Consider the following 16,821-nt stretch of genomic DNA (forward strand, 5'->3'; position numbering starts at 1 on the left):
TCTTATGGCGGGCAGCGATGTAGGGCATGGAGGTGGAGGTCGCAGACCCCTTGAGACTCCGTTCAGCAGCCTTGCTGTTTGCTGTGGGCTCAATGAGGGAGCAGCCTTTCTCATCGGCCTTGGTGCACCTGGCGTTCGCCATCTTGCGTGCTGCGCCCAGGTCCCCAACCGGGGCCGCGGTGTTGCTGGGCCTGGATTGCATAGCCACTAGGTGAGGACCGGGATCGCCCCCACCGGTCCCATGGGGGGGCGGGGAGGGAGAACAGGGCCGGTTCCGCCCGGTGCTGGGCCTATGGCTGGGTGCCATCAGGCAGGATAGTAGGGCAGCGGCCGTCCGCCCCTCTCACCACCGGCGAGGGCCTCACCTCCAGAGGACTGAAACTCGAGGAGCCGGCCTCGCCCTGGATCCAGCATCCCCTTAGCACTGAGGACCATTGCTGTCGATCTATGGTTAGTTAGTTTTTCATGTTTATTTGCTTTAGAAGTTAGTGAGTTGCAGGAGCTGGTCTCACTTGCGACCTTCCAGCTCGGTGGTCCAGCCCCGCCCCCTCACAAAACATTTTTGAGGAAAATACAAGTAAATAGTTATTTTGCATTGTCAAATTTAAGGCTAAAATAGTCAAAAATTCTCCAACTCAGCTACGCTTACCGTTGGGCTTTTTAACCCTGCAAATTTAACACATTATTACCAAACAAATGGACACACGTACCACATGTGGCCTATAAATATTCTTTCACTCAAAATTACAGGTGATGATAAATATCTTAATGAGTCATCAGCACATAGCCTTTGTCATTTAATAGGGGCAAAAATGTGGTTAGAATTGACCACAATTCAGCGAGAGAGAGATAAAGCCTTCTGTTTTGGTATTGTTTATTATTTTATGACTCAACAGTTCATTTATAAAATTCTCTATAAACAGCCCATTATAAATATAAGTAATTATTGTGAAATTGGCAGATGGGTTTTGCTCTCAGCCTGTTTGGACATTTCGGATTTTCCTTGCTCATACGCTAGTTGCAGCCTCTGCAGTCCTCTCGCCATAAATGCTGCCTGCTCATCTCCTCCGAAGTGTATGATCCACTTTCTTAGCTCCTCGGTAGAAAACAGGGTACTCTGGGGCATGTCAGTAGAATTTATTCTTTGAATTCCTAGATCTGATAGAGTTCTTGCAGGAAGAACAGGCAAAGAACACACTTTATTTTCCATCGGCTCTGTGTGCACAAACAGAACAACCAACTGATGAACATTTTAATAGCAAATTCAAAAAGAAAATAACAAAAAACAAACTGTGAAGTTTATTCACTAACAAGTGTGTGCTGATCTCTGAGCAAAATACCAAAAAAGAAAAACCTCTATTGGAGCTCTACCTGTCTTCCTGGAGTCATAACCGGAGCTGCTAGATGATAAAGACGATGTGAAGTATTGATCACTATATCCACCGTTGAAATGGCAGGAAATTGACTTTCTGGAATCTGAGGACTGGACAGATACATTTGGGTTTTACTTTGCTGTTCTAGAACTGCCTCCTAAACCAGTAAAATGCTTAAAAATATAAAAAAGAAAACAAAAAACAAAGTACAGTAAAGCAAACAAAAAATTTTTTAAAGAGTAATAAGGGAAAAGCCTTGTTTGTTCTAAATGTTACACAGCATACATTGCCGGCAACTACACTCTCAAACCCACCCTGCAAAGACACATACATGATTAGTGGTACATCTCGTAAGTCATGAGGTAAGAATTAAATAATGATACCTCTCCCAAAAGCCAAGGTGCAGCCTAATATCAACACATCTAAACATATTTATGCAGTAAAAGATCAAACAAGATGCAGTGTACAGACACATTTGGGATCTAAATAAGAGATATAAACTATATTCTACAGATTGTCTTTCTGAGATGCCATAGTTACATGGAAATCTTTATTCCCTTCTTCTCTTCGCTGTAATTATACCATCATTATTCACTACAGTGTGAATTGTGACAAGTCAATCTCTGCTGAGAGATGCGTGCATTTAATACAAATCTACCCTTTATGCATGAAAAGATAAATTATTTAACCAGGAAAAAGAATTTTGGCTTCTGTTAGTTTACAAGTATGTACACAGAACGTTACCCAGCTCAATTGCACTCATTATACTGATCTAAGGATGAAGGAATGAGTTAACTCTGCTGGGAATTAAACCTGCAATCCAGCTGGGAAATTGATACTACCTAAAATAAAAGATCTAGATAGATCTGTTGTCTTTACTTTTGTAGCTCTGGGCCAATAAACGATATGACTAATGGCAAACTCTTTAGAGTAGACTATGAGATCTAGAATAGTTTGTGAGCTCAACGCTATTTTAATCAGACTTTTGTTTAATTTAGATTAATGGGCCAACAGCAAAGCCAGGGCCAACAGCAAAGCCAGATTAACGCTCGGCTGGGGGCTGAAGCTCTACGTCCACACATCGCAATACACCCACTGTTTTGACTGTCGGATCATTTGTACTGTGACCCGTATCAATAGTTGCTGCCCCAACAGATTTTTCTGTGCCTTCGCCTGCTTGTGAAGAGGGGTTTATATGCCTGAAATTTCCAATTCATATGTGCACGTGGAGAGAGTTTTGAATATGGCTGCATGGTATAAAAAATTCAAATTTCGTAATATGACCGGTGGTGATTTTCAGATTCAGGCCTAGGAAGCCTTAATCCCGCTCTGACCACCAATAACCCATGATTAATTTCCCTGTTTGAACAGAATTTGGTCATCCCTAAATCTTTAAACTATTTGTGGGTTTAAGGACTGGTTTGCACCAGCGATGCCCAGCCTCTTTAGCAGGGTACACAGAATTCTTGGACATTAAAGTGTATAATATTCACTATCATTCCTGTTGAAAGAATTCATATTGGAGTAAAAAATATTTTTTTTACCTTTTCTGGTTTCCTCGATTTTTGTTGTACGTTCTGCTTGTTCTTCCCTGGCTTACTAGTGGCACTGGGCAGGTAGCTTTGTGGCAGCCACACAGGGACAGCGTTACTTTCCACGGATTCCTTCTTGCCTTCATTAATACAGGCCCTACACGCAGTACAGGTTCTCGGCCTCAGACGTCTCTGTAAATGCTGCGTTGGGTTTGAATAACTCTGAACTGTGAGGTTACTGAAAAACAATCACAGAATCTGCTGAACATCCATCAAAGACACATTATGGCAGATCCACTTTAAATCCATTATTTATGTATGATTATTATGGGATAGGATTCAAACAAGCACATGCCTTGCAGAATGAATGTCTTTGCTTGCATGGGTTAATTCCTTTGCAATTTGTTATTAATTATTAAAAAGATTTGAAAGATTTATTTGTGTTGAAATGTTATTTGCAATTATTTGTGTTAGTCATAAGAAAGCCCTACTTTCCAGGGTAGGATTGCTGGTATTGAGTTTTCTGATTAGTAGCGGTGTATGCAAACTTATTATTCTTATTAAACTTATTATTCTAACATATTCACATTTTCCTCTGCATAGCATTCAGTACAAATCCTGGTACTAAAGCATGTCCTGTTTTCTTTCTGCACTTATATGTGCTCTGATTTTACTCTCGAAATTTGTAAGTTTGTAATTCTCCCCAAAAAATATCCCAATACTGGTTCTCGGGCTATTGGCAAACTACAAGTCCCATGAATTTTTGGTTACTGCGTGCAGTGGTTTTTTTTTTTAGCTTTTTTTTTCTAGCAAATGTTCATGGGAATTGTAGTTCACTAATAGTAGTACGTATTTGTTAAACAACAAATTGTAGTGATTTGAAAATCGTTTTTATAAAATGATATACCTAATGCATAAAACATACATTAAAAAAATAGATAATACAAATATATTTTGACGGTCGAGTGTTGCCACAGTTTTGACACCTGTCAGCCGTTACTACCTTCCCATTATTTACACTGGGAGCTGAATATATTCCATATGCCCTTGGCCAACAGTACGTCCATTCATCAGAATATATATTTTATATTTAGTAGTAACTGCTGACATTATAGATACTCATTGAATAAGAAATCACAATTGCAAATGCTTGTTCAGAGAAATCTTTTACGACGGTGGCACTTAGGAACAGGAATGATGAATAACAAAAAGGAAAATGATTAAAATGTCACATTGTGTTCTAGAATGAACATACAGTGATTGTTCGACCTTTTTTTATACTTTCAAAACTACTACAAAGTAACAGCTTCCCAAGATGGTCCACTTTTTCAGAAAACCCAGTGCCTGCAGCCAGCTGTCTCAGCCGAGTGTGTGATAGATAAAAGGAATTTCACGATGACACTCAAGTCAGCTGCAAGCTATATCTATACCTGTTTGTGTGATGTTGATCTGACACATGTTTGAAGTCTCTCTGTTTGTTTCCTGGTCTTCCGTAACACTTTAGAAGTTGCTTGGCAGATGTGTAATTAATATAGCTGTACTTTATGTCACCTGCTCTCTGTGACATTCCTGGAAAAGGAAATAACAACAATAAATAATTTGCAGGTTTAGTAATGGATGCACCTAATTTATTAAATTACTTTTCAGTGAAAGAATGTTAGTTTTAATTAATAATCTTCTAATCTAGAGCTATGGGATGCAAGGCAATGGACACACAGTGTGTTGGGGAAACCCAAGTCCTTTAGCCCTCATTAGAAACGACCTGAGGACAAGTTTTCCATCCCTTATAAACTAGGGAAGGAAGTCTCCAAAGCCACTGTGCCAATACTGTAATCCAACAAGGCTAGTGAAGGTAGGTCTCCAAAGCCCCTGTGCCAATACTGACCACCTACCAATTATAATAATACTCAAAGCCAGTGAATGCAGGATGGGGAAAGTGCTGATAGGCTAGGGAGTATAGGAATGGAGTGACTAAAGCATGTCATCATCATGAAGGAGGTATATACCCTGTTTTGGGAAGTGTCCCCAAGCAGTGTAGAAAGCAAGAGGAGTGAGGGCGGACCGGAGTTTGGGTGTTACAGAAAAGTAATTAAACCGTGGCAGGTGAGCGGCGGTAAGTCGCGGCACTAGAGGCAACCATACCTCCTAACTCCGGAGTTGTGCGATTCCAGATGCCAGTGTTCAAGGGAAAAAGGGGCGAGCCAGTGAGGCATCTGCGTCACATGCACTGAACCGCCCAGAAAGGGGACTAGTTAGCCCAAAAGATTGGCAGGTCAGCCTGGTGTGAATGCTCACACCTGCTCATCATTCAGGCCGGCCCACCGAAGGCTAACCATGCAGGGAGCTCTTTTCAGTGCCCTCCTTTAAGGCTGTGGTGCCCTCAACATTGTGGAAGCACCTCTAACGATGCCCTCGCACTAAGCTTGTTGGGGACAGATCCCTGGTGTCCCCTACAAATGGGACACCTGAGAATTACAGTTCAGCTATTTGGACTTAAAGGACCACCAAAGTCACCCAGACCTCTTCATCTCAATTAAGTAGTCTGGATGCAGTGGCTCTGTAGTTTTAACCCTGCAAAGTAAACACTACAGTTTCGTAAAAAAGCCATATGTACATTAAAGGGTTAAACATCTCCCTGACAGCCACTAGAGGGCCTTTCATTCCAAAATCAAGTAGAACCCAGTTCTTCAAAGGCTGCTGATAGTAGCATTTGATTGGAGGATTGTGGTGTTTTGCTGCTTATATGTTTTCATCCCCATTGCTTCTCCATAAAAAGCACCGGATTGGACGAAAACACAAACGATGACAGCAGGGATGCTGACATCGACAGAGGTGGAGCTAGCTGCGACAGAAGTGGAGTCTTGGTGATGGCAAGGTGGTAAGCACGCTTTATTTAATTTTCATTTTACACAGTAATCAGTGATCAGAGTGATAAAAGGGAACCTATAGTCTTGGAAAAGCAATTGCTATTTTTGGGACTATAGGTTTCTTCTAAATTTGAAATTCACTTTGAATTCCCACGTTAGTGATAGAAAAGAAAAACATAGGAATTTTAGGACTGTCCCTGCTATTCAGGGACACTTTGTTGGTATTGTAATTTCTGCTGTAAGATAATGCAAAGCTGGATCAGCTCTCCTAGAATGCTCAGCCAGGCAACAAATACATGATGGTGTCACAGTCCAGAGTACTGCAGTTTCAGAGGCAGCCTGTGATTGCTGTAAGCTCGTTTGTGCAGGGTCCTCAGCTACGAATTGTTCCTGTGTCATTGTGTAGTTGTCTAATTTATTGTAAAATGTCCCCCTTTCATAATATTAGAATTGCTGCAGCATTAGTTTGCGCTATATAAATACCAGTAATAAGTGTGCATTAACCCCTCTATAGTAATATCATTCCCAGAGCACCTACCTGCTGTCCCTGTATAGTATTGCCATTCCCAGAGCACTTACCTGCTGTCCCTGTATAGTATTGCAATTCCCAGAGCACTTACCTGCTGTCCCTGTACAGTAATACCAGCCCCTGGAGCACTCACCTGCTGTCCCTGTATAGTAATGCCAGCCTATGGAGCACTCACCTGCTGTCTCTGTATAGTATTGCCATTCCCAAAACACCTACCTGCTATCCCTGTAGTATAGTAATGCTATTCTCAGAGCAACTACCTGCCATTCCCAGAACACTTACCTGCTGACCCTGTATAGTATTGCCAGCCCCTGAAGTACCTACCTGCTGACCCTGTATAGTATTGCCATTCCCAGAACACTTACCTGCTGTATCTGTATAGTAATCCCATTCTCAGAGCTATCTGCTTCCCATTACCTGCTCTCTCTGTATAGTAATCCCATTCCCAGAGCTGGCTGCTTCCTATTACCTGCGGTCTCTGTTTGGTAATCCCATTCCCAGAGCTGGCTGCTTCCTATTACCTGCTCTCTGTCTAGTAATCCCATTCCCAGAGATGGCTGCTTCCTATTACCTGCTCTCTCTGTATAGTAATCCCATTCCCAGAGCTATCTGCTTCCTATTACCTGCTCTCCCTGTATAGTAATCCCATTCCCAGAGCTGGCTGCTTCCTATTACCTGCTCTCTCTGTATAGTAATCCCATTCCCAGAGCTGGCTGCTTCCTATTACCTGCTCTCTCTGTATAGTAATCCCATTCCCAGAGCTGGCTGCTTCCTATTACCTGCTCTCTGCATAGTAATCCCATTCCCAGAGCTGGCTGCTTCCTATTATCTGCTCTCTCTGTATAGTAATCCCATTCCCAGAGCTGGCTGCTTCCTATTACCTGCTCTCTCTGTATAGTAATCCCATTCCCAGAGCTGGCTGCTTCCTATTACCTGCTGTCTCTGTTTGGTAATCCCATTCGCAGATCTGGCTGCTTCCTATTACCTGCTCTCTGTATAGTAATCCCATCCCCAGAGCTGGCTGCTTCCTATTACCTGCTCTTTGTATAGTAATCCCATTCCCAGAGCTGGCTGCTTCCTATTACCTGCTCTCTGTATAGTAATCCCATTCCCAGAGCTGGCTGCTTCCTATTACCTGCTCTCCCTGTATAGTAATCCCATTCCCAGAGCTGGCTGCTTCCTATTACCTGCTGTCTCTGTATAGTAATCCCATTCCCAGAGATGGCTGCTTCCTATTATCTGCTCTCTCTGTATAGTAATCCCATTCCCAGAGCTGGCTGCTTCCTATTACCTGCTCTCTCTGTATAGTAATCCCATTCCCAGAGCTGGCTGCTTCCTATTACCTGCTCTCTCTGTATAGTAATCCCATTCCCAGAGCTGGCTGCTTCCTATTACCTGCTCTCTGTATAGTAATCCCATCCCCAGAGCTGGCTGCTTCCTATTACCTGCTCTCTGTATAGTAATCCCATTCCCAGAGCTGGCTGCTTCCTATTACCTGCTCTCCCTGTATAGTAATCCCATTCCCAGAGCTGGCTGCTTCCTATTACCTGCTCTCTCTGTATAGTAATCCCATTCCCAGAGCTGGCTGCTTCCTATTACCTGCTCTCTCTGTATAGTAATCCCATTCCCAGAGCTGGCTGCTTCCTATTACCTGCTCTCTCTGTATAGTAATCCCATTCCCAGAGCTGGCTGCTTCCTATTACCTGCTCTCTCTGTATAGTAATCCCATTCCCAGAGCTGGCTGCTTCCTATTACCTGCTCTCCCTGTATAGTAATCCCATTCCCAGAGCTGGCTGCTTCCTATTACCTGCTGTCTCTGTATAGTAATCCAATTCCCAGAGCTGACTGCTTCCTATTACCTGCTCTCTCTGTATAGTAATCCCATTCCCAGAGCTGGCTGCTTCCTATTACCTGCTCTCTCTGTATAGTAATCCCATTCCCAGAGCTGGCTGCTTCCTATTACCTGCTCTCTCTGAATAGTAATCCCATTCCCAGAGCTGGCTGCTTCCTATTACCTGCTGTCTCTGTATAGTAATCCCATTCCCAGAGCTGGCTGCTTCCTATTACCTGCTCTCTCTGTATAGTAATCCCATTCCCAGAGCTGGCTGCTTCCTATTACCTGCTCTCTCTGTATAGTAATCCCATTCCCAGAGCTGGCTGCTTCCTATTACCTGCTCTCTCTGTATAGTAATCCCATTCCCAGAGCTGGCTGCTTCCTATTACCTGCTCTCTCTGTATAGTAATCCCATTCCCAGAGCTGGCTGCTTCCTATTACCTGCTCTCTCTGTATAGTAATCCCATTCCCAGAGCTGGCTGCTTCCTATTACCTGCTCTCTCTGTATAGTAATCCCATTCCCAGAGCTGGCTGCTTCCTATTACCTGCTCTCTCTGTATAGTAATCCCATTCCCAGAGCTGGCTGCTTCCTATTACCTGCTCTCTCTGTATAGTAATCCCATTCCCAGAGCTGGCTGCTTCCTATTACCTGCTCTCTCTGTATAGTAATCCCATTCCCAGAGCTGGCTGCTTCCTATTACCTGCTCTCTCTGTATAGTAATCCCATTCCCAGAGCTGGCTGCTTCCTATTACCTGCTCTCTCTGTATAGTAATCCCATTCCCAGAGCTGGCTGCTTCCTATTACCTGCTGTCTCTGTTTGGTAATCCCATTCCCAGAGCTGGCTGCTTCCTATTACCTGCTCTCTGTATAGTAATCCCATTCCCAGAGCTGGCTGCTTCCTATTACCTGCTGTCTCTGTATAGTAATCCCATTCCCAGAGCTGGCTGCTTCCTATTACCTGCTCTCTCTGTATAGTAATCCCATTCCCAGAGCTGGCTGCTTCCTATTACCTGCTCTCCCTGTATAGTAATCCCATTCCCAGAGCTGGCTGCTTCCTATTACCTGCTGTCTCTGTTTGGTAATCCCATTCCCAGAGCTGGCTGCTTCCTATTACCTGCTCTCTGTATAGTAATCCCATTCCCAGAGCTGGCTGCTTCCTATTACCTGCTCTCTCTGTATATTAATCCCATTCCCAGAGCTGGCTGCTTCCTATTACCTGCTCTCTCTGTATAGTAATCCCATTCACAGAGCTGGCTGCTTCCTATTACCTGCTCTCCCTGTATAGTAATCCCATTCCCAGAGCTGGCTGCTTCCTATTACCTGCTGTCTCTGTTTGGTAATCCCATTCCCAGAGCTGGCTGCTTCCTATTACCTGCTCTCTGTATAGTAATCCCATTCCCAGAGCTGGCTGCTTCCTATTACCTGCTCTCTGTATAGTAATCCCATTCCCAGAGCTGGCTGCTTCCTATTACCTGCTCTCTCTGTATAGTAATCCCATTCCCAGAGCTGGCTGCTTCCTATTACCTGCTCTCTGTATAGTAATCCCATTCCCAGAGCTGGCTGCTTCCTATTACCTGCTCTCTGTATAGTAATCCCATTCCCAGAGCTGGCTGCTTCCTATTACCTGCTCTCTCTGTATAGTAATCCCATTCCCAGAGCTGGCTGCTTCCTATTACCTGCTGTCTCTGTATAGTAATCCCATTCCCAGAGCTGGCTGCTTCCTATTACCTGCTGTCTCTGTATAGTAATCCCATTCCCAGAGCTGGCTGCTTCCTATTACCTGCTGTCTCTGTATAGTAATCCCATTCCCAGAGCTGGCTGCTTCCTATTACCTGCTGTCTCTGTATAGTAATCCCATTCCCAGAGCTGGCTGCTTCCTATTACCTGCTGTCTCTGTATAGTAATCCCATTCCCAGAGCTGGCTGCTTCCTATTACCTGCTCTCTGTATAGTAATCCCATTCCCAGAGCTGGCTGCTTCCTATTACCTGCTCTCTCTGTATAGTAATCCCATTCCCAGAGCTGGCTGCTTCCTATTACCTGCTCTCTGTATAGTAATCCCATTCCCAGAGCTGGCTGCTTCCTATTACCTGCTCTCTCTGTATAGTAATCCCATTCCCAGAGCTGGCTGCTTCCTATTACCTGCTGTCTCTGTATAGTAATCCCATTCCCAGAGCTGGCTGCTTCCTATTACCTGCTCTCTCTGTATAGTAATCCCATTCCCAGAGCTGGCTGCTTCCTATTACCTGCTCTCTCTGTATAGTAATCCCATTCCCAGAGCTGGCTGCTTCCTATTACCTGCTGTCTCTGTTTGGTAATCCCATTCCCAGAGCTGGCTGCTTCCTATTACCTGCTCTCTGTATAGTAATCCCATTCCCAGAGCTGGCTGCTTCCTATTACCTGCTGTCTCTGTATAGTAATCCCATTCCCAGAGCTGGCTGCTTCCTATTACCTGCTCTCTCTGTATAGTAATCCCATTCCCAGAGCTGGCTGCTTCCTATTACCTGCTCTCCCTGTATAGTAATCCCATTCCCAGAGCTGGCTGCTTCCTATTACCTGCTGTCTCTGTTTGGTAATCCCATTCCCAGAGCTGGCTGCTTCCTATTACCTGCTCTCTGTATAGTAATCCCATTCCCAGAGCTGGCTGCTTCCTATTACCTGCTCTCTCTGTATATTAATCCCATTCCCAGAGCTGGCTGCTTCCTATTACCTGCTCTCTCTGTATAGTAATCCCATTCACAGAGCTGGCTGCTTCCTATTACCTGCTCTCCCTGTATAGTAATCCCATTCCCAGAGCTGGCTGCTTCCTATTACCTGCTGTCTCTGTTTGGTAATCCCATTCCCAGAGCTGGCTGCTTCCTATTACCTGCTCTCTGTATAGTAATCCCATTCCCAGAGCTGGCTGCTTCCTATTACCTGCTCTCTGTATAGTAATCCCATTCCCAGAGCTGGCTGCTTCCTATTACCTGCTCTCTCTGTATAGTAATCCCATTCCCAGAGCTGGCTGCTTCCTATTACCTGCTCTCTGTATAGTAATCCCATTCCCAGAGCTGGCTGCTTCCTATTACCTGCTCTCTGTATAGTAATCCCATTCCCAGAGCTGGCTGCTTCCTATTACCTGCTCTCTCTGTATAGTAATCCCATTCCCAGAGCTGGCTGCTTCCTATTACCTGCTGTCTCTGTATAGTAATCCCATTCCCAGAGCTGGCTGCTTCCTATTACCTGCTGTCTCTGTATAGTAATCCCATTCCCAGAGCTGGCTGCTTCCTATTACCTGCTGTCTCTGTATAGTAATCCCATTCCCAGAGCTGGCTGCTTCCTATTACCTGCTCTCTCTGTATAGTAATCCCATTCCCAGAGCTGGCTGCTTCCTATTACCTGCTGTCTCTGTATAGTAATCCCATTCCCAGAGCTGGCTGCTTCCTATTACCTGCTGTCTCTGTATAGTAATCCCATTCCCAGAGCTGGCTGCTTCCTATTACCTGCTCTCTGTATAGTAATCCCATTCCCAGAGCTGGCTGCTTCCTATTACCTGCTCTCTCTGTATAGTAATCCCATTCCCAGAGCTGGCTGCTTCCTATTACCTGCTCTCTGTATAGTAATCCCATTCCCAGAGCTGGCTGCTTCCTATTACCTGCTCTCTCTGTATAGTAATCCCATTCCCAGAGCTGGCTGCTTCCTATTACCTGCTGTCTCTGTATAGTAATCCCATTCCCAGAGCTGGCTGCTTCCTATTACCTGCTGTCTCTGTATAGTAATCCCATTCCCAGAGCTGGCTGCTTCCTATTACCTGCTCTCTCTGTATAGTAATCCCATTCCCAGAGCTGGCTGCTTCCTATTACCTGCTGTCTCTGTATAGTAATCCCATTCCCAGAGCTGGCTGCTTCCTATTACCTGCTCTCTGTATAGTAATCCCATTCCCAGAGCTGGCTGCTTCCTATTACCTGCTCTCTGTATAGTAATCCCATTCCCAGAGCTGGCTGCTTCCTATTACCTGCTCTCTCTGTATAGTAATCCCATTCCCAGAGCTGGCTGCTTCCTATTACCTGCTGTCTCTGTATAGTAATCCCATTCCCAGAGCTGGCTGCTTCCTATTACCTGCTCTCTGTATAGTAATCCCATTCCCAGAGCTGGCTGCTTCCTATTACCTGCTCTCTCTGTATAGTAATCCCATTCCCAGAGCTGGCTGCTTCCTATTACCTGCTCTCTGTATAGTAATCCCATTCCCAGAGCTGGCTGCTTCCTATTACCTGCTCTCTCTGTATAGTAATCCCATTCCCAGAGCTGGCTGCTTCCTATTACCTGCTGTCTCTGTATAGTAATCCCATTCCCAGAGCTGGCTGCTTCCTATTACCTGCTGTCTCTGTATAGTAATCCCATTCCCAGAGCTGGCTGCTTCCTATTACCTGCTCTCTCTGTATAGTAATCCCATTCCCAGAGCTGGCTGCTTCCTATTACCTGCTGTCTCTGTATAGTAATCCCATTCCCAGAGCTGGCTGCTTCCTATTACCTGCTCTCTCTGTATAGTAATCCCATTCCCAGAGCTGGCTGCTTCCTATTACCTGCTCTCTCTGTATAGTAATCCCATTCCCAGAGCTGGCTGCTTCCTATTACCTGCTCTCTGTATAGTAATCCCATTCCCAGAGCTGGCTGCTTCCTATTACCTGCTCTCTCTGTATAGTAATCCCATTCCCAGAGCTGGCTGCTTCCTATTACCTGCTGTCTCTGTATAGTAATCCCATTCCCAGAGCTGGCTGCTTCCTATTACCTTCTGTCTCTGTATAGTAATCCCATTCCCAGAGCTGGCTGCTTCCTATTACCTGCTCTCTCTGTATAGTAATCCCATTCCCAGAGCTGGCTGCTTCCTATTACCTGCTGTCTCTGTATAGTAATCCCATTCCCAGAGCTGTCTGCTTCCTATTACCTGCTCTCTGTATAGTAATCCCATTCCCAGAGCTGGCTGCTTCCTATTACCTGCTGTCTCTGTATAGTAATCCCATTCCCAGAGCTGGCTGCTTCCTATTACCTGCTCTCTGTATAGTAATCCCATTCCCAGAGCTGGCTGCTTCCTATTACCTGCTCTCTCTGTATAGTAATCCCATTCCCAGAGCTGGCTGCTTCCTATTACCTGCTGTCTCTGTATAGTAATCCCATTCCCAGAGCTGGCTGCTTCCTATTACCTGCTGTCTCTGTATAGTAATCCCATTCCCAGAGCTGGCTGCTTCCTATTACCTGCTCTCTCTGTATAGTAATCCCATTCCCAGAGCTGGCTGCTTCCTATTACCTGCTGTCTCTGTATAGTAATCCCATTCCCAGAGCTGGCTGCTTCCTATTACCTGCTGTCTCTGTATAGTAATCCCATTCCCAGAGCTGGCTGCTTCCTATTACCTGCTCTCTGTATAGTAATCCCATTCCCAGAGCTGGCTGCTTCCTATTACCTGCTCTCTCTGTATAGTAATCCCATTCCCAGAGCTGGCTGCTTCCTATTACCTGCTCTCTGTATAGTAATCCCATTCCCAGAGCTGGCTGCTTCCTATTACCTGCTCTCTCTGTATAGTAATCCCATTCCCAGAGCTGGCTGCTTCCTATTACCTGCTCTCTCTGTATAGTAATCCCATTCCCAGAGCTGGCTGCTTCCTATTACCTGCTCTCTCTGTATAGTAATCCCATTCCCAGAGCTGGCTGCTTCCTATTACCTGCTCTCTCTGTATAGTAATCCCATTCCCAGAGCTGGCTGCTTCCTATTACCTGCTCTCTCTGTATAGTAATCCCATTCCCAGAGCTGGCTGCTTCCTATTACCTGCTGTCTCTGTATATTAATCCCATTCCCAGAGCTGGCTGCTTCCTATTACCTGCTGTCTCTGTATAGTAATCCCATTCCCAGAGCTGGCTGCTTCCTATTACCTGCTCTCTCTGTATAGTAATCCCATTCCCAGAGCTGGCTGCTTCCTATTACCTGCTGTCTCTGTATAGTAATCCCATTCCCAGAGCTGGCTGCTTCCTATTACCTGCTCTCTGTATAGTAATCCCATTCCCAGAGCTGGCTGCTTCCTATTACCTGCTCTCTGTATAGTAACCCCATTCCCAGAGCTGGCTGCTTCCTATTACCTGCTCTCTCTGTATAGTAATCCCATTCCCAGAGCTGGCTGCTTCCTATTACCTGCTGTCTCTGTATAGTAATCCCATTCCCAGAGCTGGCTGCTTCCTATTACCTGCTGTCTCTGTATAGTAATCCCATTCCCAGAGCTGGCTGCTTCCTATTACCTGCTCTCTCTGTATAGTAATCCCATTCCCAGAGCTGGCTGCTTCCTATTACCTGCTGTCTCTGTATAGTAATCCCATTCCCAGAGCTGTCTGCTTCCTATTACCTGCTCTCTGTATAGTAATCCCATTCCCAGAGCTGGCTGCTTCCTATTACCTGCTCTCTGTATAGTAATCCCATTCCCAGAGCTGGCTGCTTCCTATTACCTGCTCTCTCTGTATAGTAATCCCATTCCCAGAGCTGGCTGCTTCCTATTACCTGCTGTCTCTGTATAGTAATCCCATTCCCAGAGCTGGCTGCTTCCTATTACCTGCTCTCTCTGTATAGTAATCCCATTCCCAGAGCTGGCTGCTTCCTATTACCTGCTGTCTCTGTATAGTAATCCCATTCCCAGAGCTGGCTGCTTCCTATTACCTGCTGTCTCTGTATAGTAATCCCATTCCCAGAGCTGGCTGCTTCCTATTACCTGCTCTCTGTATAGTAATCCCATTCCCAGAGCTGGCTGCTTCCTATTACCTGCTCTCTCTGTATAGTAATCCCATTCCCAGAGCTGGCTGCTTCCTATTACCTGCTCTCTGTATAGTAATCCCATTCCCAGAGCTGGCTGCTTCCTATTACCTGCTCTCTCTGTATAGTAATCCCATTCCCAGAGCTGGCTGCTTCCTATTACCTGCTCTCTCTGTATAGTAATCCCATTCCCAGAGCTGGCTGCTTCCTATTACCTGCTCTCTCTGTATAGTAATCCCATTCCCAGAGCTGGCTGCTTCCTATTACCTGCTCTCTCTGTATAGTAATCCCATTCCCAGAGCTGGCTGCTTCCTATTACCTGCTCTCTCTGTATAGTAATCCCATTCCCAGAGCTGGCTGCTTCCTATTACCTGCTGTCTCTGTATATTAATCCCATTCCCAGAGCTGGCGGCTTCCTATTACCTGCTGTCTCTGTATAGTAATCCCATTCCCAGAGCTGGCTGCTTCCTATTACCTGCTCTCTCTGTATAGTAATCCCATTCCCAGAGCTGGCTGCTTCCTATTACCTGCTCTCTCTGTATAGTAATCCCATTCCCAGAGCTGGCTGCTTCCTATTACCTGCTCTCTCTGTATAGTAATCCCATTCCCAGAGCTGGCTGCTTCCTATTACCTGCTCTCTCTGTATAGTAATCCCATTCCCAGAGCTGGCTGCTTCCTATTACCTGCTGTCTCTGTATAGTAATCCCATTCCCAGAGCTGGCTGCTTCCTATTACCTGCTGTCTCTGTATAGTAATCCCATTCCCAGAGCTGGCTGCTTCCTATTACCTGCTCTCTCTGTATAGTAATCCCATTCCCAGAGCTGGCTGCTTCCTATTACCTGCTGTCTCTGTATAGTAATCCCATTCCCAGAGCTGGCTGCTTCCTATTACCTGCTCTCTGTATAGTAATCCCATTCCCAGAGCTGGCTGCTTCCTATTACCTGCTCTCTGTATAGTAATCCCATTCCCAGAGCTGGCTGCTTCCTATTACCTGCTCTCTCTGTATAGTAATCCCATTCCCAGAGCTGGCTGCTTCCTATTACCTGCTCTCTCTGTATAGTAATCCCATTCCCAGAGCTGGCTGCTTCCTATTACCTGCTGTCTCTGTATAGTAATCCCATTCCCAGAGCTGGCTGCTTCCTATTACCTGCTCTCTCTGTATAGTAATCCCATTCCCAGAGCTGGCTGCTTCCTATTACCTGCTGTCTCTGTATAGTAATCCCATTCCCAGAGCTGGCTGCTTCCTATTACCTGCTGTCTCTGTATAGTAATCCCATTCCCAGAGCTGGCTGCTTCCTATTACCTGCTCTCTGTATAGTAATCCCATTCCCAGAGCTGGCTGCTTCCTATTACCTGCTCTCTCTGTATAGTAATCCCATTCCCAGAGCTGGCTGCTTCCTATTACCTGCTCTCTGTATAGTAATCCCATTCCCAGAGCTGGCTGCTTCCTATTACCTGCTGTCTCTGTATAGTAATCCCATTCCCAGAGCTCGCTGCTTCCTATTACCTGGCACTTTATCGCAGGTCATTGCTTGTAGGAGAGCCAGTCACGTGGTCACAGTTCAGTGACAGCCTGCAATGTGGGCGGGGATTCCTTGGCTCCATGGCTGGGTGCTTGCAGTTACCAGGGCAACGGGAATGGGAGGCGCCTGGCTGTCTGCTTCCTACACAACGTGTTTCACAGTCAGACAGGGATTTCAATATCACTATAGACAGACATAGAACCTGTCACCCTGTCTGTCTATCTGTCACATGTCTGTCGGTCACCCTGTCTGTCTATCACCCAATATGCCTGTCTGTCTGTCTGTCACCCAATATTCCTGTCTGTCTGTATATCAGTCACACTGCCTGTCTGTATGTCAGTCACACTGCATGTCTGTCACCCTGTCTGTCTATCATCCTACATGTCTGTCTGTCT

At 45.5% G+C, this 16,821-nt stretch overlaps 1 protein-coding gene across 2 annotated transcripts; it reads right to left on the minus strand.

Annotated features, from left to right (window-relative positions):
• Positions 1-857: 857 nt before the first annotated feature.
• On the minus strand, positions 858-16,490 carry LOC134607724 (uncharacterized). Of its 2 annotated transcripts, none has more exons than XM_063450265.1 (5): positions 16,411-16,490; positions 4,336-4,474; positions 2,918-3,143; positions 1,372-1,483; positions 858-1,169 (listed from the first exon to the last, which is right to left on the minus strand). In XM_063450265.1, the coding sequence occupies exons 1-5, from the start codon at positions 16,430-16,432 to the stop codon at positions 1,153-1,155; spliced, it is 516 nt and encodes a 171-aa protein (XP_063306335.1). In that variant the 5' UTR covers positions 16,433-16,490; the 3' UTR covers positions 858-1,152. The 2 variants fall into 2 exon arrangements, with proteins under 2 accessions (XP_063306335.1, XP_063306334.1); XM_063450264.1 differs by having other exon boundaries at positions 858-1,215.
• Between the last annotated feature and the right edge of the window lie 331 nt (positions 16,491-16,821).

The sequence above is a fragment of the Pelobates fuscus genome, chromosome 4 (assembly GCF_036172605.1).
Source record: "Pelobates fuscus isolate aPelFus1 chromosome 4, aPelFus1.pri, whole genome shotgun sequence".
In the NCBI taxonomy this organism is placed as follows: Eukaryota; Metazoa; Chordata; class Amphibia; order Anura; family Pelobatidae; genus Pelobates; species Pelobates fuscus.

Excerpts from the sequence above, each read along its gene's own strand:
- LOC134607724 (XM_063450264.1), bottom strand. The coding sequence starts at position 16,432 with ATGACCTGCGATAAAGTGCCAG. Across the intron at positions 4,475-16,410 it reads GACCTGCGATAAAGTGCCAG|GAATGTCACAGAGAGCAGGT; the intron begins GTAATAGGAAGC and ends TTCCTTTTCCAG. Across the intron at positions 1,216-1,371 it reads TTATGACTCCAGGAAGACAG|AGCCGATGGAAAATAAAGTG; the intron begins GTAGAGCTCCAA and ends TTGTGCACACAG.